Source organism: Telopea speciosissima, chromosome 1 (genome assembly GCF_018873765.1).
Source record: "Telopea speciosissima isolate NSW1024214 ecotype Mountain lineage chromosome 1, Tspe_v1, whole genome shotgun sequence".
Taxonomy (NCBI): domain Eukaryota; kingdom Viridiplantae; phylum Streptophyta; class Magnoliopsida; order Proteales; family Proteaceae; genus Telopea; species Telopea speciosissima.
The window spans coordinates 37851426-37865534 of record NC_057916.1 but is presented as its reverse complement, the minus strand read 5'-3'; the positions used below and the strand labels follow the sequence as shown (position 1 = coordinate 37865534).

General features: G+C 38.7%; 1 protein-coding gene across 1 annotated transcript; it reads right to left on the bottom strand.

The window, feature by feature from the left end:
- Window positions 1-8238: 8238 nt before the first annotated feature.
- On the bottom strand, window positions 8239-9252 carry LOC122649016. The gene has a single exon (XM_043842365.1). It carries the CDS (start codon window positions 9250-9252, stop codon window positions 8239-8241), a length of 1014 nt encoding a protein of 337 aa, XP_043698300.1.
- Window positions 9253-14109: the final 4857 nt, after the last annotated feature.

Here is a 14109-nt window from a genome sequence, read left to right as displayed (position 1 = left end):
AAATCCCTAGGAAGAGATGGAATCCCAAAGAGAACACAAAACACTGGAGAGGGGGAGAATGTGGTTTCACAGATCTCTAGGTATTTGGGTTATAGGCTTTCTATATAAAGCCAAAACCCTAAGACCCCTACCCCTTTTAGACTCTCACTGGGAATCTATCTAAGAGGGAGGAATAGACTCAGCCACTTAAGTAGCTAATTCTTCCCATACACACCAGGGTCGAGTCGGACCTGACCTGCCCCTTGTGGGCGGCTTGGACCGGACCTGGCTCATGTTCTATTTACATCTCCCATTCGACCACATGGGGCGCAATAGTTTCACTATGCATGCAAGTCTCTCTCAACTGTGTAATTCTTCATACAGGAAATGGGACGTGCGACCTATCAAGATAAAACATGGTAGGAGTATTATATCAAGCTTCCATTTAAACATAGTACATCACTCACAAACAATCTCAAAATACCCCAAATGATCCACTTACACCTGATCTAACACTCTCGACCCCTCATGATAAGCAGTGTCAATCCTTGGTATGTAATGTACTCATAACTACATCGATCACAAATACGATGTGTCGCCCGGGCAATGAGTCACAAAACAAAGGTGTAACGTCCGATGGTTTTTCCTGAGCCCCTCATGTCAATCCAAATATCCCCAACAACTTTCCCAATCGCTTCCCGCTGAACTGCATCATCCATGATCCTAAGGAGAACGTCAAAGTAGCGTCATTGAGTGTCTTTTTCATGACATCGTCTCATGTAATAAGGATACTGTGGGATTAATATAATCCACATGGCTCACACAATGACGAAGTAGGGATCCATTCGATCACTCTCACTATCGATCGCTATAAGCACATGCAATATGATATGCATGCTATGACGTAACTCCCACTAGGGTGGGCATGTCACTCGCAATAAATAAACGCCATACAAATCTTAGCCTAGTCACTACTCTAAGCGCCTAACCTTAGTCTCTAGCACAGTCACCCTCATGGTTTCTACTTAGAACCTTACATCTGGCTTCTAACAAACTACTTGGAAGTGTGGTGTCTTCCAAGTTGGACCAAGTAAAGGTCTCATCTTAGCTCCAACTAAGGCGCCATAGAGCATACATGCTCATGGCCTAATCTTGCTCACTATGCCCCAGTGCTGAGGCGAATCACCCGTGTGAGTTGGTCGAACATGCTTGGTGACATCTTTACAAATAATGAATGTATACACACAAGATTACTTAAAAAAATATATGCTCATTAATAAATGTAAGAGAAATACAGATAAATGTCCATCACAAACAAAGTGTTCTCAAAGAAAATACATATCAAATCTGCCTGGGTCCCAAGTTCCTAACGTGAACTAGGAAAACATCTCTGGCAATAGGCTTAGTCAATGGATCAGCAAACATATTGCCAGTGGAGATATGTTGCAGAACAACTTCACCTCGAGCTACCATGTCTCGAATGTAGTGATACCATATGTCAATGTGTTTGGCTCTACCATGGAATTTGGGGTCCTTCGCAAATGCAAGGGATGCCGTGCTGTCACAGTGTATAAACACAACTTCTTCTGAGTGAGTAGAAACACTAAGTCTCCACAAGAATCCTCTGAGCCAAACGACCTCCTGTACAGGCTGCCGAACATACGTCGTACTCCGACTCCATCGTAGATAGGGCGATGCAGGTCTGTTTCTTGCTACTCTAACTGACAGCCCCGCCTCCCAGGACAAACGCATACCCCGAAGTGGACTTGCGCTCGTCTCTATCACTAGCCCAATCTGTAACGCCCCCAAACTGGCCTAGGGGTAAGGGTCATCACACAAATCCACAAGATCGAAATGGTTTTAGATAGATGAACCAAAATTGAACCATTAGTCATAATCTCCAAATAAATCCTCAATAATACCATCATATAACACAACGGAAGACTTAAACAGTTAAATTCAGCATTCGATTAATATGAATTCGAATATTTAAAACTAAGGTTTTGGTGGCACCACAACTAAAAGTAAAAATAAATCCCTATTACAACCATCCATCCAAATATTAAAATAAACCATGTATCAGGGTCAAATACAAACCAAAATCATTACAATCGTTCTAAATAAAAAAAAGATAATTGATTCCATAAATTTTCTAATCATCCCCAATCTGAGTATCATCTCCTCCAATAACTCCAGTACACTCATCACATGAGCATGGCTCCTGACTCTCGTCCTCTATGTGGTTAAATAAAGGGGTAAGCTTGGGGAAAGCTTAATGAGTAAGGAAAAATAGAACAAAAATATCGATAAATAAATGCATATCCTGAAATGTAATAGAATCTCAAAACATATGTTATATAAATCTGAAAATATCACAAATTCCAGTAAAATATGCCATGAGTTCAAAAGTTCATAAATCTAGTTCAAATTAATAGCCTCAGTAGGTTCATAAAATGGCATTGCTAAAAATCAACATATCACTAATATAATCAATAGGATGGGACTCAGGCTCTTGGCTCACAGAACCGGTAACGGGCTCCTATGGAGGGGAAACCACGTTCCTTAAACGTCACGCTCTTGCCTCACCCCCGGTCCATATACCAAACATAATGGAATTGTGAGCTTCGAGCTCTTGGCTCATAGAACCGGACCATGTCCTTAAACGTCATGCTCTTGCCTCACTCCTGTGCTCAACAATCCACCCCAACACATAAGCCCCTGTTGGAAGGGTTGCAGTCCAACAATATTATATTCAAATCATATCTTATAAAATGACAAGTCTCATCATACTTTTAATAAAGTAAAAATCATGCATTCTTTCCATAAAAATCAAAATATATTTCAAAACATGTATAATACTTCAAAATAGACTTCAAGACAATTATGCACAAATAGTCATGTTGTTTCAAATCGTGAAATTTCATAAAACGATAAATCAAAGAAAACAGATTTATATATGAAAATAATACATAGGTTCTGCGGGGTCTCACTCACCTTGCAAGTTTTAACTCAATTCTCACTGCACTTCAAATCACAAAAATAATGATCCAATATCCCCTACATAGATTATAAATAGCAAAATCAATAGGTTTATGTACCCTTACAAAGCTGTACCCAACTTGTAAACACGGACAGCCCTCAAATTGTAATATTTCCCCCACTTGTACATATCTAGAGACTTTCAAAATTTACAGGAAACCAATTTACCCTAAAATCAAGATCTCCACCAAAAAATCATCTCCAAATTCTCTTATTTTATATTTAAATCATTTGTTTCAATCTTAGTATACAGATTCTGCTAGAATCTGCGCAATATATTTACAAGATATATAAATTTCATATCCCAAACATTATTAAATCCAATTTTTTTTTGGTATTAAACTAGACTAAATAATAATGATCCACACCAAATTTCAAACCTAAATTCTAAGTATTAGTTGGGCTTTCATTATTCCCAAGTTCAGGTTCAAATTCTGCCAAGACAGTAGATTAGTCCCAAGTTCTCATTCAGATGGGATACCAAACGAAATGGGATGGGCCTCAAATTGAAAAAATATTCCATCTGTATGTCATCCATAATCCCACCAAAATTGGGGTCCAAAATCTTCACTAATTAAGAAATACAATTTTTTCTAACAAGTGATGAATCGTCCAAAACTCGTAATCGTAACAATACAACCTCAAGAATCAATCTCCTATATTCAAATGATCATGAAATAGAGTATAAAAATATTAAATGTATACCTTCAAAAAAGAGAAGAACAAGTCTAATGAATCCTCTTCTCTCTTGCTCTTACGTGAAATTCTTTTCTCCCTCTCTTTTTTTTTTCTTTTTTTTCCTTCTCCTCCTTCTTCTTTACTTCTTCATCTTTATTTCTTCTTCTTCAATCCTTCTTTATTTCCTCTTCTTTACTTCTTCTTCTTTATTTGTTAGAATAGGTTTCAACCCCCTTTTAATTAAATTTTAAGTTTTAATCTCTTAATTTATTTTACAATTTATTAATTCATTAAACTTTAAGTTTCTTCATTCTCTCCATTCCCTTAATTTATCTCAACTTCTCAAGTACACTTGACAAAGAGAATCTTTCTTCTCCTTTCAATATCGATTATAGTCCCCAAGTCAAAAGTCAATATTGTGTCCACCAAGCTATCCAAAGCAAAACAAATAAAATTCCTTTCAATTGCTTCCCTCAAGAATTGATCCTTAGACTTGTTTAAATCCATATAGGGTCCTAACCTCTAGGCTAACCTCTCTTAGATGTTAATAAACTTATAAATAAATATATTTGGATACTAACAACATATAACCATGCACAAAGAAGAAAAAAATAAATAAATAAATAAGCATACCCTGCACTAATACTAATAAAATACTAGCAAGGTTTTACCTCTAGTGTGCATGCTAACAACCACAATTCCACCCTTCATTGGTCCATTGGTATAGATTCTGCACACAAAGTAAAAAGTCCAAATTACCCTTATATTTTGGGCATGGGTATTACATCCCTCCCCCCTTATAAAAATTTCGTCCTCAAAATTTACATACCTGGATCGGTAAAAAGTTGTTGATACTTTCTCTGCATATCATCTTCCGTTTCCCAAGAAGCCTCATGAATGCCATGATTATTCCATAGAACTTTCACGTATGATATGGTGCGGTTCCATAGGACTTGTTCTTTACGATCCAAAATACGAATAGGGGTTTCTTCATAGGATAGGTCTTCTCTTAGCTGCAACGGTTCATAACTCAAGACGTGCGATGGGTCTGCAACATATTTTCTGAGTAAGGAGATGTGAAAGACATCATGTACTCCAGCTAAAGTTGGGGGTAGTGCAAGTCGGTAAGCTACTGGTCCAATCCTCTGCAAAATTTTGAACGGACCAATGAATCTGGGGCTAAGCTTCCCTTTCTTGCCAAATCTTACTACTCCCTTCATCGGTGCAATCTTCAAGAAAACACTATCTCCCACATGAATTCTAGCTCCTTCCTTTTTGTGTCAGCGTAGCTCTTCTGTTTGTCTTGTGCTGCCTTGATTCTTTTCTGTATGAGCTGTATTTTCTCCTGAGCTTCTTGTATCAATTCTGGTCCCATAACTATTCGTTCACCAACCTCATTCCAATGAAGAGGAGATCGACACTTCCTGCCATATAATGCTTCATATGGGGCCATACCAATGGTCGCTTGAAAACTATTGTTATATGCAAATTCAACCAAAGGTAAGTATTTCTCTCAACTTCCTTTCAAGTCTAAAGCACAGGCTCTCAACATGTCTTCAAGTATCTGTATCACTCTCTCGGACTGTCCATCGGTCTGTGGGTGAAAAGCTGTACTAAACTTTAGTCTTGTCCCCAAGGCTTCATGTAAGCTCTTCCAAAATCTGGACGTGAACCTTGGGTCTCTGTCTGACACTATCGAAACTGGCACTCCATGAAGTTTGACTACCACATCAATAGACAACTGCGTCAACTTCTCCAGAGAATGCTTCATAGAGTAAGCAATGAAATGTGCCAACTTGGTCAGACGGTCTACCACTACCCAAATTGAATCATGTCCCTTAGGGGTCTTTGGTAGTGCAGTAATAAAATCCATGCTTATATGTTCCCATTTCCATTGCGGAATTTTCAATGGATGCAACAATCCTGATGGTCTCTGATGCTCAGCTTTCACTTGTTGACAAGTCAAACATTTTTCTACATACATAGCAATTTCTCTCTTCATATTATTCCACCAGTAATGTTCCTTTAGATCCCGGTACATCTTGGTACCGCCCGGATGAATGGTGTAAGGAGAATAATGAGCTTCCTTCAAAATTAAATCTCTCAGCTCAGTGTCATTTGGTACACACAAGCGAGTATCATACATCACAACCCCGTCCTCTGTCAACTGGAATAGTGTTTGTTTCCCTGCTTGGATTTCACCTCTGACTTTTATTAAATAAGGGTCTATAGTCTGAGCTGATTTGATTTGGTCAATCAATGATGGTTTGATAGTCAATTTGGAAAATAATGATGTGGGGCAACTGACAATAAGTTCTAGTTCCAGGCTCCTGATGTCCTCTTGAAGTTGTATTTGTTCAGTCAAAATGGCTGCTGAAAATCCTTGTGACTTCCTGCTCAATGCATCTGCAACCACATTCGCCTTCCCTGGGTGGTAGTGAATGTCACAATCATAGCCTTTTATTAGTTCTAACCACCGTCTCTGTCTCATATTCAGTTCTTTATGGGTAAAGAAGTACTTTAGACTCTTATGATCTGTGTAAATCTCACACTTCTCACCATACAAGTAGTGCCACCAAATTTTTAGCATGAACACCACCGCTGCCAGTTCTAAATCATGTGTGGGATAGTTCTTCTCATGATTTTTCAATTGCCTCGAAGCGTAGGCTACGACCTTGCCATATTGCATAAGTACGCAGCCCAAACCTCTGTGTGAAGCATCACTATAAATAACCATCCCTCCAGTTCCTACTGGTATCGTCAACACTGGTGCTGTCACCAATCTGTGCTTCAATTCTTGAAAACTTTTCTCACATTCCTCTGACCAATCAAATTTCACACCCTTCCTGGTAAGTCTAGTCAAAGGCATAGCAATTTTGGAAAAGCCTTCAATAAACCTTCTGTAATAACCAGCCAAACCCAAAAAGCTTATGATCTCAGTAACTGTGGTTGGCCTGGCCCAATCTGTAACTTCCTTGACTTTAGCAGGATCAACTGAAATCCCACTAGCTGATATAACATGACCCAGAAATGCAACTTGGTTGAGCCAAAAATCGCACTTGCTTAGCTTGGCATACAACTGTTTTTCTCTGAGTCTCTGCAGTACAACCCTTAAATGTTCCTCATGATCTTTCTTGTTCTTGGAATATATCAAGATATCATCGATAAACACAATAACAAATCTGTCTAGGAAGTCATAGAATACCCGGTTCATCAAGTCCATAAATACAGTTGGTGCATTAGTAAACCCAAATGGCATAACCACAAATTCATAGTGACCATAACGGGTCCTGAATGTAGTCTTTGGTATGTCTTCACCCTTGATCTTCAATTGATGGTACCTAGATCTCAAATCAATCTTGGAAAAGACACTTGCACCCTGCAACTGATCGAACAAATCATCGATCCGGGGTAAAGGATATCTGTTCTTGATGGTCACCTTGTTCAGTTCTCTGTAGTCAATGCACAATCTCAAGGTCCCATCCTTTTTCTTCACAAATAAAACTGGTGCTCCCCAAGGAGACACACTAGGTCTAATATACCCTTTCTCTAATAATTCTTGTAGCTGGTCTTTTAACTCTTTCAGTTCTAATGGTGCCATTCGGTATGGTGCTTTAGAGATCGGCGCCGTACCGGGTACTAGATCAATGGTAAACTCCAATTCCCTATCGGGTGGTAACCCAACAAGGTCATCAGGGAACACATCTGGAAAGTCCCTAACGATATGGATATCCTCCAACTGTTGCTCCTCTTTCTTTAAATCAACTAGAGAAGCCAAAAATCCATGGCAACCTTGAGCAAGTAACTTCCTTGCACGCACTGCTGATATCAGAGGCGATGCTTTACCCGTCCTTAACCCACTAAACTTAAATTCAGTCTCATTCTTGGGTTTAAAAACTATCTCCTTCTCATAACATTGTATACTGGCGTGGTAAGTAGACAACCAGTCCATGCCAAGTATGACATCAAAGTCTATCATGTCTAGAAGAATTAAGTTTGCTGGCATCTCTCTACCCTCTATCTGAACCAAACAAGACTCAAACACAGTGTCTGCAACCAAATTCTCTCTAGATGGTAGGGTCACCAATAAGGAGGGTTTCAATGGTCTAGGGTCAACACTAATCTTCTCAGAAAATGATTTAGATAGAAAGGAGTGTGTCGAACCCGAGTCAAATAATACATTGGCAGATATGGTAGAAATGTTTAGTGTACCTGAAAGATGTTCTAGGTTTTAGTTTTCATTTCCTAGTTTTAGATGCAATTCATCAATCACTCAAAGAAGTCATCAGTTATACTATAAATCAAATCCTTAGATATAGGTTTACCTATAACCACTGTGGGTGAAGCCTCAACATCCTTTGTCATCAAAGCAAAAACTCTGGCCTGAGCGTTTTGTGTTTCAACTGTCTGTGCAGTCTAATGTTTCTGCTTTTGTTGATGCCTCGAGGGCTGTTGTTGTCCTTGTTGTGTCTGATGTGGACGTTGCCCCTGATATGGTAACCTCTGTGGTATCTGCTGCTGCCCATACAGTTGTATCTGATGTTACCTCTGCGGTGGTGTTGTTTGTTGTCCAAGCCGTGGTGCTTCACGAGGTAATGAGGTAGGGCAATCCTTTACCATGTGACCTCGTCCTCCGCATCTATAGCAATTATCAGAATTCTGCCTACACTGTCCACTGTGATGCTTACCACATGTACGACAAGAAGTCTGTGTGGTCTGCTCATAGTGAGTCCTCTGATGCCTCTGGGGTCTATCATCCCTAGAGTGCTGACTGTCAATAGGCCTCTTTCCCTGTACCTTACTCGAGTTACCCTGTATAGTACCCCTCTGACTGTCCTCCAATAATAGTGCTCTCTCTAGCACCTCAGCATATGATCTCAGCTTCAATACTACGATTGATCCCTTCAATTGGGGATTCAAACCTCTCAAAAATTTCTTAGCCTTCTTAGCATCAGTATCAATGTGTGCAGGTGCAAACCAAGCCAATTCCTCAAATTTCTTTTTGTAGGCCATCACTGAATCTGATCCCTGTGTCAAATGTAAAAACTCCACCTCCTTTCTCTCCCTGAGGCTTTCAGGGAAGAAGTTCTCGTAGAAGGCCTCTAAGAATTTTGCCCATGTAATTACTGGATCTTGAGCTTCCAGTATCTGCCTAGAAGTCTTCCACCACATATTAGCTTCTCCCTGTAGCATGAATGTGGCGCAAGTGACCTTTTGGAGGTCGGTGCACTCCAAGACTCTGAAGATTTTCTCCATCTCGTCAACCCAAACTGATGGCCACAAGGGATCTGTACTCACTCCCTTGAAGACCAGTGGTCCCAATTTCTTAAATTTTTCCATCACCCTGCTGGTATCCTCTCTCCTTGGGGCTTGTTGCCCTGGTTGTGGTTGGTTAGCGCCAACTGTAGCCTGTTGTTGCACAAAATTCATAAAATTTGTAAAGGCTCCCATAAAATCCTGTGGCGTAACCCCAGGTACAATAGGAGGTGGTGGGGGTAGATTCTCCTCAGCTGGTGGTGGTGGTGGAGGAATTGAGTGTCCTCTGCGGGGAGGCATTGTACCTAACAATAAGAGGTACACTTTAGTCTAAAGCAGTATATCACTCCCACGCCAAAATTTCTAGTACACAGGAAACCAAGACAAACTACCCTATTGATAGAGGTTCAATCCTAGGTGTAACATCTCTATGTTAAAAATCCTATGCTACCAATTCTAGTTCATACTCTACTCTAAAACTTCGCTCTGATACCACCACTGTAACGCCCCCAAACCGGCCTAGGGGTAAGGGTCGTCACACAAATCTACAAGATCGAAATGGTTTTAGATAGATGAACCAAAATTGAATAATTAATCATAATCTCTAAATAAATCCTCAATAATACCATCATATAACACAACGGAAGACTTAAACAGTTAAATTCAGCATTCGATTAATATGAATTCGAATATTTAAAACTAAGGTTTTGGTGGCACCACAACTAAAAGTAAAAATAAATCCCTATTACAACCATCCATCCAAATATTAAAATAAACCATGTATCAGGGTCAAATACAAACCAAAATCATTACAATCGTTCTAAATAAAAAAAAGATAATTGATTCCATAAATTTTCTAATCATCCCCAATCTGAGTATCATCTCCTCCAATAACTCCAGTGCACTCATCACATGAGCATGGCTTCTGACTCCCGTCCTCTGTGTGGTTAAATAAAGGGGTAAGCTTGGGGAAAGCTTAATGAGTAAGGAAAAACAGAACATAAATATCGATAAATAAATGCATATCCTGAAATGTAATAGAATCTCAAAACATATGTTATATAAATCTGAAAATATCACAAATTCTAGTAAAACATGCCATGAGTTCAAAAGTTCATAAATCTAGTTCCAATTAATAGCCTCAGTAGGTTCATAAAATGGCATTGCTAAAAATCAACATATCACCAATATAATCAATAGGATGGGACTCAGGCTCTTGGCTCACAGAACCGGTAACGGGCTCCTATGAAGGGGAAACCACGTTCCTTAAAAGTCACGCTCTTGCCTCACCCCCCGGTCCACATACCAAACATAATGGAATTGTGAGCTTCGAGCTCTTGGCTCACAGAACCGGACCATGTCCTTAAACGTCATGCTCTTGCCTCACTCCTGTGCTCAACAATCCACCCGAACACATAACCTCCTGTTGGAAGGGGTGCAATCCAACAATATTACATTCAAATCATATCTTATAAAATGACAAGTCTCATCATACTTTTAATAAAGTAAAAATCATGCATTCTTTCCATAAAATCAAAATATATTTCAAAACATGTATAATACTTCAAAATAGACTTCAAGACAATTATGTACAAATAGTCATGTTGTTTCAAATCATGAAATTTCATAAAACGATAAATCAAAGAAAATAGATTTATATATGAAAATAATACATAGGTTCTGCGGGGTCTCACTCACCTTACAACTTTTAACTCAATTCTCACTGCACTTCAAATCACAAAAATAATGATCTAATATCCCCTACATAGATTATAAATAGCAAAATCAATAGGTTTATGTACCCTTACAAAGCTGTACCCAACTTGTAAACACGGACAGCCTTCAAATTGCAATATTTCCCCCACTTGTACATATCTAGAGACTCTCAAAATTTACAGGAGACCAATTTACCCTAAAACCAAGATCTCCACCAAAAATCATCTCCAAATTCTCTTATTTTATATTTAAATCATTTGTTTCAATCTTAGTAAACAGATTCTGCTAGAATCTGCGCAACATATTTACAAGATATATAAATTTCATATCCCAAAAATGATTAAATCCAATTTTTTTTTGGTATTAAACTAGACTAAATAATAATGATCCACACCAATTTTCAAACCTAAATTCTAAGTATTAGTTGGGCTTTCATTATTCCCAAGTTCAGGTTCAAATTCTGCCAAGACAGCAGATTAGTCCCAAGTTCTCATTCAGATGGGATACCAAACGAAATTGGATGGGCCACAAATTGAAAAAATATTCCATCTGTATGTCATCCATAATCCCACCGAAATTGGGGTCCAAAATCTTCACTAATTAAGAAATACAAATTTTTTTCTAACAGCAGACAGAATCTGTCCAAAACTGTACACTGTAACAATACAACCTCAAGAATCAATCTCCTATATTCAAATGATCATGAAATAGAGTATAAAAATATTAAAATGTATACCTTCAAAAAAAAGAAGAACAAGTCTAATGAATCCTCTTCTCTCTTGCTCTTACGTGAAATTCTTTTCTCCCTCTTTTTTTTTTTTTTGTTTTTCCTCCTCCTTTTTTATTTCTTCATCTTTATTTCTTCTTCTTCAATCCTTCTTTATTTCCTCTTCTTTACTTCTTCTTCTTTATTTGTTAGAATAGGTTTCAACCCCCTTTTAATTAAATTTTAAGTTTTAATCTCTTAATTTATTTTACAATTTATTAATTCATTAAACTTTAAGTTTCTTCATTCTCTCCCTTCCCTTAATTTATCTCAACTTCTCAAGTACACTTGACAAAGAGAATCTTTCTTCTCCTTTCAATATCGATTATAGTCCCCAAGTCAAAAGTCAATATTGTGTCCACCAAGCTATCCAAAGCAAAACAAATAAAATTCCTTTCAATTACTTCCCTCAAGAATTGATCCTTAGACTTGTTTAAATCCATATGGGGTCCTAACCTCTAGGCTAACCTCTCTTAGATGTTAATAAACTTATAAATAAATATATTTGGATACTAGCAACATATAACCATGCACAAAGAAGAAAAAATAAATAAATAAATAAGCATACCCTGCACTAATACTAATAAAATACTAGCAAGGTTTTACCTCTAGTGTGCATGCTAACAACCACAATTCCACCCTTCATTGGTCCATTGGTATAGATTCTGCACACAAAGTGAAAAGTCCAAATTACCCTTATATTTTGGGCATGGGTATTACACAATCAGCATCACTATAGCCTATCAACCTCAAGTCTGAACCACTGAAGGTGAGCGAGAGGTCTATAGTGCCACGTAGGTATCGAAGTATTCTCTTTATTGCCTACCAATGAACTGGCCCTAGGTTACTCTGGTAATAGCTCACTATGCCAACAGCAAAGCAAATATCTTGATGTGTGCACATCATCGCATACATCAGACTGCTTACTGTCGTTGCATAGGGTATTTTGGACATTTGGTTTCTCTCTTCATCACTCTTAGGGCATTGGTCTAGGCTCAAAATGCATGCCTTATCCATTGAAGTGTGAATGGGTTTCTAATTGCTCATATGGAACCGCTCTAGGACTTTCTTTATGTAAGTCTCTTGAGACAAACTAAGAAGTCTCCTAGTGCGATCCCTCACAATCTTCACGCCCAACATAAAGTTGGCCTCACCCATGTCCTTCATCTCAAAAGTAGAGGACAACCACTCTTTAGTGGCGACAATCATTTCAATGTCATTCTCAGCCAACAAGATGTCGTCAACATATAAGGATAGGATAAGAAACCCTGCCTTGGACCGTTTAACGTACACGCAGTGGTCCTCTTCAATTATGTCAAAATCCGTAGTGGTAATGGCATGGTGAAATCTAATATACCACTGCCAAGACGATTGCTTAAGGTCATAGATGGAATGTTTGAGACGGCATATTTTGTGCTCAAGTCCCTTCTTCTCAAAGCCCATAGGCTGAGTCATAAAGATCTCCTTGTCCAGTTCTCCATTGAGAAAAACAGTTTTAACGTCCATTTGGTAGAGTTTCAAATCCAACTTTGCATCAATGGCTAGAATGAGGCGTATGGAGGTCATTCTCACCACAGGGGAGAACGTCTCATCATAGTCTATACCCTCCTTTTGGGTATATCCCTTCGCCACAAGACGTGCCTTATACTTTTCAATTGATCCATCTGCCTTTCGGTTGACCTTCAGGACCCATTTGTTCCCGATGGCCTTGCACCCAGGTGGAAGATCAACTAACTCCCAGACTTGGTTCTTACTTATAGAACTCAACTCGTCTTCCATAGCAGTTTGCCACATTTCCTTAGCTGGAGAAGAGAGTGCCTCACTCACTGAGGCTAGCTCATCCTCGTCTCTCGGGACACAAATGAGGGCTGCGTCCCCTTCAATCTCAAAACGACGTCGGGGAACGTGTCCACTTGTGCTTTTACGTGCAGAGGGTTCTTGACCTGCGGGTTGTGAGCTTTCATTAGGTAGCACACTCCCACTAGGCTGATGATCACTCTCACCCTCTCTGGCGATCTCTTGATGAGTGTTTAATTCCTCACCCTCGCCAAGAGTAGGTGAAAAGTTTTCATCAGTCGGTATCTCAAAGAGATCAAGGTCTCTGCTAGAATCACTGATGCTAGGGAAATCGGTCTCAAGAAAATCCACATCGCCGGACTCACTCTCTGTCATTCTTCCATCTTGATGTTTACCGTATACTACATAGCCTTTTGAGGTATCAGAATATCCTATAAAGATACTGATTAGGATTATTATTTTTCATACTTAGTTTATTTTCTTGTTTTTAGATTGAACCGGTTTAGAATTGGTTTAATGGGTCTAATTTAAGTGAAGTGTTCCTATTGGTTAATAGGTCCTTATATCCTATTGGCTAATATGGAATCTTCTTTTAAATTAGTTGTTTTAAGTTAGATTCTTTTATTTTAAGTTAATAGGGGTAGTTGTGTCTTTTTCTTTTAAAAGATTTAAGTTGTTTTTATTTTGTCCCACCCTTCCACGATTTTGTGAGGGAAAGGACTTTAGTTTATATTAGGACTTGGCTTCAAGCCATATTATAAATAATAAAATCATGGAGGGCTCCCCCACATTGAAATTTGAATAAAAAAGACTATTTTTGCTGCTGGCCGATTGCTGCTGCTGTTCCTACTCCTTTGAGTGTGCATCCTTGTGGATTT

Excerpts from the sequence above, each read along its gene's own strand:
- LOC122649016 (XM_043842365.1), bottom strand. The coding sequence starts at position 9,252 with ATGCCTCCCCGCAGAGGACACTCAATTCCTCCACCACCACCACCAGCT.